Source organism: Glycine max, chromosome 16, assembly GCF_000004515.6.
Source record: "Glycine max cultivar Williams 82 chromosome 16, Glycine_max_v4.0, whole genome shotgun sequence".
Classification (NCBI taxonomy): domain Eukaryota; kingdom Viridiplantae; phylum Streptophyta; class Magnoliopsida; order Fabales; family Fabaceae; genus Glycine; species Glycine max.
Genome location: NC_038252.2, coordinates 4,931,163 through 4,945,957, shown reverse-complemented (window position 1 = coordinate 4,945,957; position 14,795 = coordinate 4,931,163). Strand labels below are relative to the sequence as shown.

At 31.9% G+C, this 14,795-nt stretch overlaps 1 protein-coding gene across 1 annotated transcript; it reads left to right on the top strand.

Annotated features, from left to right (window-relative positions):
• The first annotated feature begins 387 nt into the window (after positions 1–387).
• LOC100819038 (uncharacterized) lies at positions 388–8,199 on the top strand. Its single transcript, XM_006598943.4, has 6 exons — positions 388–731; positions 1,430–3,202; positions 3,326–3,577; positions 4,537–4,617; positions 6,548–7,171; positions 7,978–8,199. Exons 2-6 carry the CDS (start codon positions 1,928–1,930, stop codon positions 8,029–8,031), a joined length of 2,286 nt encoding a protein of 761 aa, XP_006599006.1. The 5' UTR covers positions 388–731; positions 1,430–1,927; the 3' UTR covers positions 8,032–8,199.
• The last annotated feature ends 6,596 nt before the right edge of the window (positions 8,200–14,795 follow it).

Sequence of the window (14,795 nt, the reverse complement as noted above, 5' to 3'; positions counted from 1 at the left end):
TTTGCATTTCCACAAAATTAAAATGGATTAATTTTTGGTCCAAAATAAGGTTGAAATATCTAAATCTACATGTTTTTTTTATATCGATTGTATATATAATTAATAAAAAAAATTACATTTTATGTTAATAATATGCATCACAATGTAAAAAACATAGTAAGTTTAAATTTATTAAAAATTATGTTTGAATAAAAAATATAAACACATTTCAATTTTGTGAAGTATTAAAAATTTTATAAAAATAAATTTCAAATATTTTCGTATTTAGTTGAGTGAAAAATATATTTTAACCCTCTTGTAACAATGGTTATATAATAATTTACATAATTTTTTTTTATGGTAAAACAAAGTGATTTGTGACTCTGCGGTGGGGATGATGATGAGGCTAAGCTTGGTGTATTTTTGGTATTATAAACATAAACATGGGATGGGACAGAGGGTGTTGCTGTTGTGGACACAGACAAACACTTGGGTCTTTCTTCAACTCCACACCCCTAATCCAACACCAGCACCCATCCCTTCTTCATTCTCACCTTCTGCAATTCCCACAACCTAAAAACAAAAAGATCTTCTCTTTTTCATTTTTCGGGAACACCCTTTTATTTATTTTTTCTTTTCTTCTTCTTGTTGTTGGGTGATTGTTGTTGTTATCATTTGATCTGAAGGTTGAATTTTGAGAGGGTTATTGATATGATTTATCTTTTGGACTCTTCTGTTACCAGCCTTCATTGGTGCGTTTTTTTTTTTTGAGTTTTTCTCTTTTTTGCTATCTTGATCATCTTGAATCTTCTTGGACTTGCTTTGATTTTTCTCTGAGTTTTCTTGGTTTTTGTTCTTCTGGGGTTTATGGGGTATCACAAAACTGCTTCTTTGTTTTTTTTTTTAAAAAAAATTTCTGGGGTTTTCGGTTTTTTCAGGTTCTGCTTTAGAACAGCTTAAATGAAATAATTTAATTTTTTGAAATAAAATAAAATAACACGTTGTTATTTTCTTTTAATCAACGTTTTTCTTTTTTTCTCTTCATGTTGATTGTTTCTGAAGAAACATTCTGTATATGGGCATTGATTACTCTAACTGCAGTTTGAAAATTGGTTCAGATGCATGGTTTATTCAACTTTTATTCTTTATTTTTTTTCTTTGAGGTATTTTCAACTTTATTACCTCTCATTTCCTTTTCCACCCTATTGTTGATTGATCAAAATTCAGTACCATCCTCTCCCAAGGATTAACATATGAAGTTAGCTTTTTTTTTTTTTTTCCCAAAGAAGAAATGTACGAATCTTTTAAGTGAAAATATCCATATCAAATGTAATTAAGTGAAGTGGGAGCTTGAGAGAATTGTGAGCTATGTAAATGGGCTTTTATGTGCTTCTTCTTGTGGCTTTGTGAACCCTGGGTTTTCATGTATTTATTCAAAATGTTGTTACAGGCACTGATTTTGCTACCTACCATGAATTGTTTGGGATTCATCTGCTGCCAGTATGGAGGTCGAGAGATCTGTTCTTGTTGCAGTTCTTGGATGTATATCATCATGTCCTGGACTTTCTCTGTGTGCCCTGCAAAGGAAATGATGATTGCAATGTCTCAAATGCAGATGCCGCTGATGGATACATGACAGTTGGAACTTGGAAATTCTTATAGGTTTAGAATTAGTTGATCAGGATTGATAACATTTCAAATTTTCAATTGTAATTGTAGTTGCTGATAGGTAGATTGAATGGTCTGAATAGTGTAAAACTGGTAAGGGTTGGAGGCTAGGGTTGCAGTTGTTAGTTGATGGCTGTGTGTCTTAGCATTATCATCTGGTAAGGAAAAATAGTGAAATGAACATTTAAGACCTTGCCGAGGGACCACATTGGTAATTTCAAGCTAGTTTTTCATCTCCTTAGGTTGATCAAGATCCACATTGCTGAATTGAATATTAGTGATGGGCTTGCCACAGATTCCCCCAAATGAAACTGCTGAAAAAGTTGCACTTGTGGGTGCAGCTTTAACTAGCTCACCGCAGTTTTCTGATGCAAGTCCCTCTGCCATAGGCAGCATGAACAGTGTAAACACTGGTGGGTTGGCCGGGTGTACTCTGGGATCTTCGTTTGATGATTTCCCGAAGAATGCCTCCTTAGAAATTTCAAATGTTTCTGACAGTACATTTTATAGAGGAGCCATGGAAGTCACTTCCAATGTCCACAGTTTGAAGATTGGTTCAGCAGATAGAAGTACTCCTTTTGCTCCAAAAAGTGGACGGAATGTTCATATTCCTGCTTCAAGGGTTGTTGGTTTTGAATCGGGCCGAACTAATACTTCAACTGATGGTTTGACTGATGTTTCAGCTGTAAATCTTCATTCTTCTGTTTTTACTAATTTCCCTGCCAATGACACTGAATCTGCCAGTTCATTAGTCAGGAAGCGACTTTTATCTCCACTGAGCAGTATGCTCTCCCCAAGTCATTTCAAAGGTGATCCTCTTGACATTGGCTGCAGAAGTAATGAGACCGAATCCCTTGTTAAGAATGATAACTTTAGAAATTCCATCGCACAGGATAATAAGAAGGCAAATATTGGAAGTAAAAGCAGTTATACAGTGTCTTCTTGGTCCTTGACAAGTTGCTTGGAACAAAGAACCGTGCCACACAGTACTGAATCCTTTTTTCAAAGTGATGGTCCTTTGAAGGAAAATAGAGGACTTCTGTCTCAGGGTAGTTTACCCACTGCTGGAATTGATCATTTTAGTGAATTGAGTCAGGTTAGGCCTCAAAGTGGCATAATATCCATATCTCCTAAAACTGTGAGCTCTCCTCTGTCCTTGTCACCTCTTGGTCGTAAATTCTCTGAAAGAATAAAAACTGCTGGAGGATGTAGGAATGTTGTTGAAGAGATAAATAATTGGAATATAACTTCAAGGAGTATAGAACAATCACTTGATAATTCCAATTCACGCCTCATGTCAAATTGTAAGGATGACAATTCCAGAGTTGCACGCAAATCTTTTGATGAAGTTGAATTCTTATGCAAAGATTTCTGTCCATCTTCTCTGGATGATATTGCCGAGATGAGTTGGCCACTATGTCAAGAATCAGCTCCCACTTCTCACTCCATGAGATTCACTAGAAGTTTGAGTGGGCTTTCGGTCAGGAGGTCTTTAGTTGGTTCATTTGAGGAGTCTCTTTTATCTGGCCGGTTCTTATCTGGAAACAATAGCAAGGTCTGGATATATGCTATTTATCATACTGTTAATTGATCTTGTTCATGATTCTAAACTTCAGTGCACTGAAAACTTTTAGACAACTAACCTGTGGTTGTTTGTTGCTATTCTTATTATATGTAGAAAATCGATGGTTTTCTTGCTGTGCTAAGCATTACTGGTGGGAACTTTTCTCCTAAATCTCAGAAGCTTCCATTCTCTGTTACTAGCGTGGATGGAGATTGCTATCTACTGTATTATGCATCAATAGATCTTGCTGGAAATTCCTCTTCAAACAAGTTAAGAGGCCAATTGCTGAAACGAGGGTTTGGAAAAGATGATTCCCAAATTGTAAAAAGCCGTCTGCGTATACCAATGAAGGGACGGATTCAACTGGTATTGATATACTTGTTTCACTGTTATAAGTTTTAACCCTTGTATCTGAGTGCCTTCAGATGAATCTGTTAGAGCCTTCATTTCATATCTGCAGGAGAAGTGTGGTATCCTTAGCATTAAGGACAAATGTACTGTTAATAAATAACAAATTGTGTGTCAATAGGGGGGGGGGGGGCGGGGTACACAGCCTACAGACCAGTTCACATGGCCCACAAGGCTGCACAGGCTCAGGTCAGCAAAATCTTATTCCATTTAGTTGTGAGCATGCAGATTAGTCCGCGTAACACATGGGTAAAATGGAACCATTTTAAATGTAAAAGAAAAATCATTTTGGTTTGTTGACTAATCCATGGTGCAAATTGTTTATTAACTTTTTTTTAAAAGCATTTTGAGAATAAAAAGGATTAGCAGTTTGCAGACCGGTCTTAGGCCAGTTTGTTAAACTGTGGGCTTGTATGGCTGGTTAAATGTAGTTCCATTTAAATGTGGGCTTGTGCAGGTTAGTCATTTAAATGCGGGCTTATGTAGGTTGGTGTGAACTGGGCTATAAGCTAGTCCCCACTTATTTGTACCAACAATTGTATGTTTGCTATTGAAATATATCTTTTGGGGCAAAAATATTTTGATTTGTGGTGCCAAGAGAATGGACCTTTCATCAGTTCAGTTGCTGAGAATTTACTGCATATCTTCCAAGTGGGTGAGAATGTTTTGGGTGGAAGAAAAAGGAAAGGATTGATGTATTTGGACTGGGCTTCAGTACATACTCATCAATGCTTTGCCTTCTTTACTCTCCAAATCTCTTCTACCAAGCATATAAGCTGTGCTATGCTTATAAGTATTCTTGTTCTTCTCATTTGTAATATTGTTTACATTTTTAATTTGAGTTTCTGCTCTCAAGATATTTGTGCAGATTAGCATGTTTTGTGTCCAAACTCCTTACATTTGATTTCACTCTGCAGGTGCTAAGCAATCCAGAAAAGACTCCTCTTCACACTTTCTTTTGCAACTATGATTTGAGTGACATGCCGTTTGGTACCAAAGTAAGATTTGTCCGTCTGGCTGAATATATGACTGACTTGATCTGGACATTTTTGTTCCTAATGGCATAATTGTTCTGACAAGGCTAAATTTAACTTTGGACTTCATTGAAATCAGACTGTTGTCACCAGATGAGAGGCGTGTAGAGGTTGTAACCCAAAGAAACGCCTTAAATATTGCTAGGCAGGGTTGGCTTGGCCATAATTAAAAAGAAAAATAAAACTAGAAACCGATAATAAGATTTAATTGTAAATCAACCATCGGACACATTACAAAATATTAGCATCAATGAAATACTCAAATGAAGTGTTAAAAGACAGGAGAGCTAACACTCTAATGGAAACTGTATCTTAAAAAGCAAAGTACTACCAAGACATGAATAACATAAGTAATAAGACTTTTCTCACTAAAATGAAATAAAAATAAGAGACTGGAAATGGTAAGGACTAAGGAGTGCTCAGCTACCAGTTCCTTTGGTGGCAGGAGGGTGGATGCCAAGCTTCATTTCCTCTAATAGAAATTTTTTGGTGTGAGTTTGATTTACAGAAATCACATTCAATCCATTTGCTGTAGGAATTTTCACACGGTCTTTTGCTTAGTATTAGTCAGGTCTTGCCTCTCATACTGTCTAAAGCCATCCACATTTAGTTAATAATAGGCAATATATTAATGGCAAAATATTCATTCTCTTATTGTTTATTAATCTTAGAAACAGAAATATGCCAAGATTGTAAGATCAAAATTTGGTTTTCTATGGCTTTTCTAGTAACTGTTATTGGATCTAGTAATAGGGGGTACTGAATCAAAGCTTGTAAGTTGAAACTTAGGGGTACAATGTGCTTGTCCTGCCACATCTGGAGGTTCTGGTTTTGAGTGCATTTGTGGGTTTGATGGTCATGTTCTGTGAGTGCTACATAAATGTAGGAATTTGTTAATTATTTATTGGATATGAGGATAATTTAAAATGGGAGGTTCAGGGACAATGAAGACTCAAGTTCTCGTTGTTGGCCGGGGCCCCATATTGATACTTGTGTGTGGTTCATAAATGGCTTCTTTTTTAAGTAGATACTTATGTCTAGTGTTTCGAAATATTATCGAACTAAATCAATATAAATCACATTAGATTTCTTTTATGTATAAATGCTATTTTTTTTCCCTCCAAATGATAATAAATGCAATCAGTTTTATCCTTTTTTGGTAGCAATTTGATGGCTTAAAATTGACACTGAAGGACTGATTTGATATATTTATAAATGGAGGGCCAACCTGGTTACTCATATCTTTGGAGGACCAATATTAACATTTACTCTTTCTTTCAATTATGTCGTGTAAAATGAAAAATGCTTCAGATTTGTTAATTTCTAATCATAAGGCTTGCTTGGATTAACAAATGGGATTGGATGGAGTTTAATGGAATTGAAGGATACTACACTATGATGGAATACAACCTAATTGAATGTCTTTCATTCTATTTCATCCAATATCCTCCTTCCCTTCAATTCGGTGGTATGGGATGGAACCAATATTTTCATTCCATCATGCAAATATCCAAATAATGACTTGGTAAAGTTATTCCACTCACTATTAGATATTCAAACACAGCTCAAGGGACCTATTTAGTTTGAGAGAATGTTTTTTTGTTTTCCTTTCCTGTTTTTACAGATTTTCAGTATTGTTTTCACTTAGCCCAGACGTTTGTCACAATAAAAATGAAAGCTTATAATAAGACCATCAACGATGTCATCAATACTTTTTGTATAGCCTATGATGGTATTTACATTTAACACCAAAACAATAGTGTAGTCATCTATCTCCTTTTCCACTGATAAACTTGCATTGTATTTCCAAATTTATGAGTTCTGAGTTATGTTTTAAAATTGTGTTATATACTTATTCTATCAATTTCTGATTTTTGGTTATATATCCACACAGACATTCTTGCGCCAGAAAGTCACTCTTGAATCGACTGGCTCTACTTCCCCTCAGTTGAAACAGAGATCAACAGGTTTAAACAGTGGTGACAAAGGGATTCCATCAATGCAAAAGAATCATGACATCTCATGTGATGGAGAAGTAATGCATACAGATGCAACTAATGTTGTTAATAAAACAAAATCTACAAATCAGGGAAATGGAAAGGGTTCTAGCTTGTTGAATTTAATAAACAAAGAGGATTCTTCGAAGCAATCTTTGAAAACAAAAATGCTGGGAGTCCCTTCCTCGGTGAAGCTTGATTATGAATGTATTACTGAAAAATGTGAGAGGAATGAAAGAAAAGAGTGTTGGGATAAAACATGTGATGAATCAGGGAAACCACTAAATTCGTGTTCAAAGGTGAAGGACAATTCTAGTAGTGGTGGTCCTCTTCGTTATGCTCTCCACCTACGCTTTATTTGCCCTTTTCCAAAGAAGACCAACAGATCAACTCAAAAAAGCAAAAATAATTCTCTTCAAGAAAATTCTGGATTGGACATGGAAGGGGAACGAAGATTCTACTTATGTAATGATTTGAGGGTTGTGTTCCCTCAACGTCATTCAGATGCCGATGAGGGCAAGGTATGTGCCTATGTTCTGGTTTTGTTGCTTTATTGCTTATTTCTTCAGTGTGATACTAAATCTGCCTAAAGCAATATAGCTTCAGACTGCATATGTTGAAAATTTTTCAATTTACTTTTTCTGGTTCATTTTTATTATACTTATTTTGGTTCATTGTTATCTTTAAATTTAGTAACATGTTCTCCATGACAGTAATTAAGAGTATGATCCTTTCCATCCTTGTATTTCTTTGGTGCTATGTTTGATTCTCACACTTGACACTTAGAAATTACAACAAGAGTTGTTAAGCTTTATAAATGGTTTATAATTTAAAAAGGGCTAATAAGGAGGGTCACAAGTCATTTATGTAAGCTCAACTTATCAAAATAAGCTTATTGCTTGTGACATAAGCTCTTATTGAATGGATGTTCAATTAAGTTATTTGCCTAAATGTGCCCCAAAGCAGAAACCAGTATAGTGCATTAAAGCCTTCAGTTAATTCTTTTGCTGATCAACGATAACCATTCTTGTTTACTTATGTGATTGGTCATGTTGCTTTTCTTCTCGGATGCATATAAATGTGAATCCTTTTCTCACGATGTTGAATCCATGATGGTAAATTCATTAAAAATGTCTAATCATTTCACTTTTATCTATAAGGCTCAACAGAATGTTATTACATGTTGGCTCTGCCTCCTGCAGGTGCAGGCAGAATAAGATTGATGTCTTGGTTTGTGTGTATTGTGCAATTTGGAATCTATTTGTATGCATTTTCTTGGTCTTCCTAGTCTCTGACAAGGTCTGTTCTGTTGTGGTTTGTTTGGCAGTTGAATGTGGAATACCATTTCCCTGAAGATCCAAGATACTTTGACATCAACTGAAAATTCTAGTTTTCCTCCTAAAAAAAAAGCATGCTGCTTTTGCTGACCCTCTTGTACATAATCACAAGTTTGTCTTCACGAGTCATGTCCTCTGGAAAAATAGCACTAACCCTTTCCTCATGTAAATACTTAAACAATTTCAATAATTTAATGGGTTACTATTTTCAATTGCTGACTTAATTATGCAATTACCATAAAAAGTGGATGTTGAAATGCACGGTGGAACTTGATTGTCCCACCCTAATTATTTTCCAGACCCAAAGCAACATTTTAAGGACATGTGGTAACTATAAAAATTGAGTCTAAACGAAAGAAAATTGGTAAGATGAGAAGAAGTTGCTTTGGTACCTACAATTTTTTTTGTTTATGTGAAGGAATCAAAGATAGTCAAAAGATTTATAATAATTCATTCATCTTGTTTAACCAACTCAATTAAATCTCCTTTATCTTTGGTACCTACATTATTCCTAAGTTACTGATATTTTGCTTGATGAATTGATCTAGAGTAAGTCATGGATTTGATTTCTTTAAATATAAGGTGTACTTTAAGAGTTAAAATATAGGTTCAATTATTCGGTCTTGTAGTTACAAAATTTTTCTTTTTTAGTTCTTATATTTAAGAATAATTTCTTTTAGTTTCTATAGATAGTATTTTTGATGCTTTTATTTCTCACAACAGGGATCAAATTAGTAACTTAATTTTAAAATATAATTATATTTATTGATTGAGAAATTAATAGAATAGTTTAAAATTTTAATAGTTAAACATATGTATTATGGGTCCTTTTTTTGTGTACAAATATGGTAAGGAGGATCAAATCCATGTGTTCGTGAATCTATCTCAAGCTCTCACCACAAATTGACCTATGGATTGCATTATAGTCCTTCAAACTCATGTTGAAAGCTTAAAACGTTATCACTTTTAAAATTATTGATGTTAGGTTGCTTCTAACCAAACTTAATGTTTACTCTTGAAAGCATGTTACACTAAAAGCATACAAAATGTATTTTTTTGTTGTGTGAAAATTTACACTTAATTATATTACAAATTTGCTCTTACGATAAAAGTACTCACATATATAAAATTACCTAAAATTTATTTTTAACTAAATCAATTTTCCGAATTTAACTAAAATTACCTAAAATTTTCAGTTTGTAAATACTCAACTATTATTTATTTTTCAATGAATACTTGTGTTTGCACATTTTTATTGTCTAAAAGGCACTTTTAATTTCATAGGAACAAAATTTGTTTTTAACAATGAGAAAAAGGATGATACACTAACCATGTAAACAAATTTATACCATCATCTAATTACAACTCACTATGTATGGTAAGATTGTTGATTTTTACGATAATTATTTAAAAAATCATATCAACGATGATTTATAATTAAATAACGATATAAAAATATTTCATACCATTAAGACATGACCATTAAACTAAGAAAAAATATATTGTTAATATTTCTCTTTTAGTTTACACTTAATAAAGTTTAACTTACACTATATTAAATATCCATAATTTTTTATATGATAAAATTTGCTCTACAAATGAGTATTGTTTTCTCATATCCTTCATCAAATTTTGACATAATAAGATGGTGCGTAAATTTTATGTCTATTTTTTTTCTTCTTGATAAGCATTAATGGGTGATACCTATTTAATATTTATCAGGGGATATATAATGTAGTAATTGTCATGTGTATGAATAATCCTTTTCTGTATTGAGTAGTTTAAGCGAAGATTATTCTTACACCTTTCACATTTTAATGGTTTTGACAGTGGGTCAACTATATATATGCAATACATGTTAAATATTTAGTTTGCTAAATAGTTGTTTATAATGTTTAGGATTTTGAGGGTGTAATGACAAAGCACTTTGAAACTGCCATGAGCAACCAAACTTAGTTGCAAACCATGCCCATGCTGTTTGGAGAACTTAATCTAGTTTAGCATATTGAGTATTCCTCAAATGAACACAATTTACTGAACACCCGCAAATAACACAACTTGTTCTTCTCTTTCCATTTTCTTTCCCAAGTTGAGCTTGATTTTTTTTTTCTTTCTTTTTATTTAATAAAAGAACTTGATTTTGTTCTTATCCGCACCTCCATGACATGGAATTCCTTGGTCACTGTCACTAGCAATGTAAAGGTAGGTGGTGGTATCAATATCTTATAGTATTAACATTATTTGCGCATGGGTTATATCAAGCGATGCAATTCTCGCTTTTGTACCAAAATCGTACATTTTTGTTAATTACCAAAATGTATAGATTTTAAAAAATTACATAAATAGGTAAATCGTCTTTTGAAAGATAATTTCAAGATGACGAAATCATGCTTCTAAAGATGATTTCACTTTTTCCTTTTTTTTTAAATAGTTGTAATTAAAAAATTACCACAAATTAATTTTTTAATCGCCACTGTTTTTCTTTTTTTTATCAAGCAAAACAATTTGTGGTGGTGTTTTAACCGCCACAATTTTTTTTATAAAAAATAGAAGGTGAAGAAGTGAAATTATTTTTGTAAGCACAATTTATTCATGTTGAAATCGTCTTTAGAGATATAATTTACCCATTTTTATAACTTTTTTTAAATCTACCCATTTTGGTAATTTATGGGGGAAAAAATAGCACCATTTGGTATAAAAGCCGCAACTCTCAACAAGTTTATTATTAATGAATCCATGCCCAACAGAAGCTACAAAGTTATAAAGATGCTAATTTTTTCACTGACATCCTAAATAAAATATTTTTAATTATTATTCATTGCATAAATACATCTAAACAATATTATTCATTTTAAAAAGGTAAGAGATTTAAATGTTAAATGAAAATATGTTTTTTTACATACATTGTGGAGGAAAATTTTCAAGATAATATTTTCACTATACATTGTGAATCTATTAAAATTTAATTTATTAAATATAGTGTTATTGGAAAATAGTTTAAAATTATTTATTCGGTAACATCATAAAAAAATGTATTCTAAACTCTCTATGTATTTCATAAGTACACCTCAACAGTAAAAAATCTTAGATTCTTAATATTAAAAGTAAAGTTCATATATATAAAGTCATAATACACTTCCATTACAATTAGACACCATTAGATAAATAATATAATTACAATAATTAAGATACATTGTTTTATTGAAAATTTCTATATTTTGTGCATAAAATGATTTCAAACACATGTATTTTATATTTTTTACATTTTATGGAAAAATATATAAATTAATAAATTTAATTAAACATAATAAATGAACCTTAATAATATTTTTCATTTTTACACTATAGGAGAATTAAGTTTTTATATGGAAATAAATTTCTTTTACATACATTGAGGATGATCTTTTTTTAAAACAATGCGACATTTTCACTATTTGACAAGGTATCTTGATAGACATAACCTTTATACTAATCTTTGAGTTATTGGTAATGGACTAATGGTTAAGTATGATCATTTGCTCACTCTGGTAAACTCCTGTTACATTCCACACAAATATCTTGGTTTCCTTATCATTGCTTCTTTCTTATCTCCCTTACAAATTATAAAAAAATAATGATAAATGAATAAATAATAACTGTTCTCTTAACTAAAAGCTTGAGAGCATAAACGAGACTTTACAAGAAAATTGCGAAAAAATTGTCCTATTTTTTTTCTATTTGGTATAAACAAAGCTATCCTATTTTAATTGTAAAATTAATTATATAATTACTTACTTTTGCAAAAGAAACAATTAAGTAACGACATATATTTCTTAATTAAATAATTTTTCCGTATAAAAAATTGAATATAGTTCTTAGTTAAATAAAATATAAACTAATTTTATTCATTATATCTAATTTCGTACTGTTACTTTTTTTTTAAGGAATTTCGTATTATTACTCATCGAAAGTATATCACAACAGACATGCCAAATGTACACAATAATTAATGCATGGATAACCTACATCACAACTATGTCTACTATTTTGTTTTAATTTTTGATCGTTTAGATTTTCTGTTACTCCCTTTCAAAAAAAGATTTTCTGTTACTCAATGTAATTGCTTCAACAACAAAAAAATCCTCATTACTTAATAGATCATATTATGTCATTACTAATTGCAATTAAAATTATATATGCTATTTATCAATATACGTTTTTTTATTATGCATATAGCATTATGGTAAATTCATCTTAAATAAAAGCTTGAGACTTGAGAGCATAAACGAGAATTTGCAAGAAAATTGCAAAAAAAGTTTTATCCTATTTTAATTAATGACATATAATGTTTATTGAATAATAAAAACTAGAATATAGTACTTATTAGTTAAATAAAATTTAAAACAAATTCATTTATTATATCTAGTTCTGTAATTACTTATCCAAAGTACATCACCACAAATGTACACAGTAATTAATGCATGAAATAACCCATATCTACGCGTCTTATCTGTCCTCTCTCCTAGTTAAAAGAAAACGTGACAGCCAAATTTTCATATGACAAAAAAAGAAAAAAAAGTTCATGATGCCGTTATTTTGTACATCATTACCACGCGATTTCACACCAATAGAGAGAGAAGGTTATATAGAGGGTGCAATTTGGAGGTTTAACTTCATAGAACAAACCCATTAGGGAAAGCGAGTGAAAATGAAGCCAGACCCATACATGACATATGAGCCATCTTTGCAGAGAGTGTGGAATCAAACAAATAAAACAAAACCCACTTTGGCTTGGGACTCACAACTCTTTAATTAAAACCAAGACTCTGAACAAAGAGTGAAGAGTGTGTGATTGAATATTTATTTACTGTCACTCTGCCTGCACCACACCTCACCATAAACCTCAATCACTTTGATCATCTAATCAAATGTCACCTCTCCTTGACTACCCTTCCCCCATACATTAAACAATATTCCTTTCCTATATGCTACCACTCTATTCAAACTTGCATACATTAGATATTAGATATATATAGATATTAGGATCTTATTAATCATTGTTCTAAAAAATTAAAAAGATGCAATAAAAATATTTAGTGTGAAAATTATATAAGAATGTAAAAAAATTGAAGCAATATTTTGTTCCAATTAATTAATTCCCTTGGTTGCATTGGTGAATTTGCACTAGGAGGCTAGTAATATGTGATGTTATTGGGTTTGGTCCAATTAGTTTCTCTCTGATGCGTGACCCCTAGGGAGGGAGAGAGCAAGGTACCTCAAGGTCTAACCGTATTGGTGTGGTGTCGAATAATGAGAGGGTGGCATGTTGAGAGTGTGCTGTGTCAGAAATCAGACGCAAACACTATCATCCTAATTCCCTTAAGTGCACTCTCTCCACTACACTTTCTTGTCCTTTTTCTCCACATCACTCACGTCACGTCCTTTGATTCCTCTTACCATATTACTACTATATCTCATTCCCACACTACCCTTCTCTCGCCTCTTCATATTTCTTCGACCTCAAATCAAATATCAACAATAATACACAAAACTCACTGTTAAGTTAAGTGTTAACTTTTCAAGTAGCTGAGATACATATAGCACCGGTGTTCATATCAATTATAAACTAAAGACAAATTAAGTTCAAACTATTTAAATAATAATGAGTGAACCAAAAAAGATGAATGAACTAAGTGACTACTTGCTATATTAATTAAGTCACTTTTGTTGGCACACCTTGTGCTGACTCCGGTAACAAAATATTAGTTTGGTTTATAAAAACAAGCTAATTAATTATGTGACTTGAGCTATAATATATATGTGCCATAGTTTGTAAAGTCTTTTTTTTTTCCTTTGTCCAACAATGTTCGTGTCATTTATAAACTTAAAGACAAATTAAGTTGAATCCATTTAAATAACAAGTTAACTAATCGACGTAAGCTAAGCTATATTATGTTCCATGGTTTAAATAATGAGTTAACAAATTAAGTTGAACGCATTTGTTAAAACAGTCATTTTTTTTTTGTGAACATTGTTTTGAATTTGTTTTTCGTCTCAAAAGCAGGTATCAATATCGGAATATGCGCCATTTCCCTCGTTGTATATATTGCTCGGTTAATTTACTACCATACATATATTGTACATACAACATTCTTACCCAAGAAAAAAATAGTAGTAGGGGAAAAAAGAAAAATCTTTCCTTTATCTATATTTTTGCTCAATGTAATATATTCGATCATCTTTTCTATAAAAATGCATTGTGCACTATTGAGCACTATAATAACACGTAAATTTAGCAAGGTAGAACATGCTATAATAAACTTGATCATCATTTTCCACCTTGTTTTTCTTAACCGCAATTTAAATAATATTTTCAATTAAAGGTAAAATAAACTAGTAAACTACTATAATCAATTAAAACTTTACATAACTTTTAACTTATAAGATATTTTCTTATTTTTTCTCTCTCTTAAAAAGTACTACCTATTTATGAAAAAGAAAAGTATATAGATGAAATTGAGGTGAGTGATGGAGAGAAACATACATTAATTTGTCTGAACGATATTATCCATAAAGAGGGGTGGGGTGGGCAAATCGGTCATTATATATGATGTACAAACAAATCATATCCTTGAGAAGAGAAGAGAGCAATGTTGCTTCCAATTCACATACAAACCAAAACCTTAAAAGAAGAAGAAGAAGAAGAAGAATAAAGCCTTAACCCGTTAAGCCCTCTCTTCCTCTTCCATTATATAAACCCTTTCTCTCTGCCTACATTTTTCAGTGCTTAGTATTCTTCACTAATCAACACACAACATAGCAATAGCAA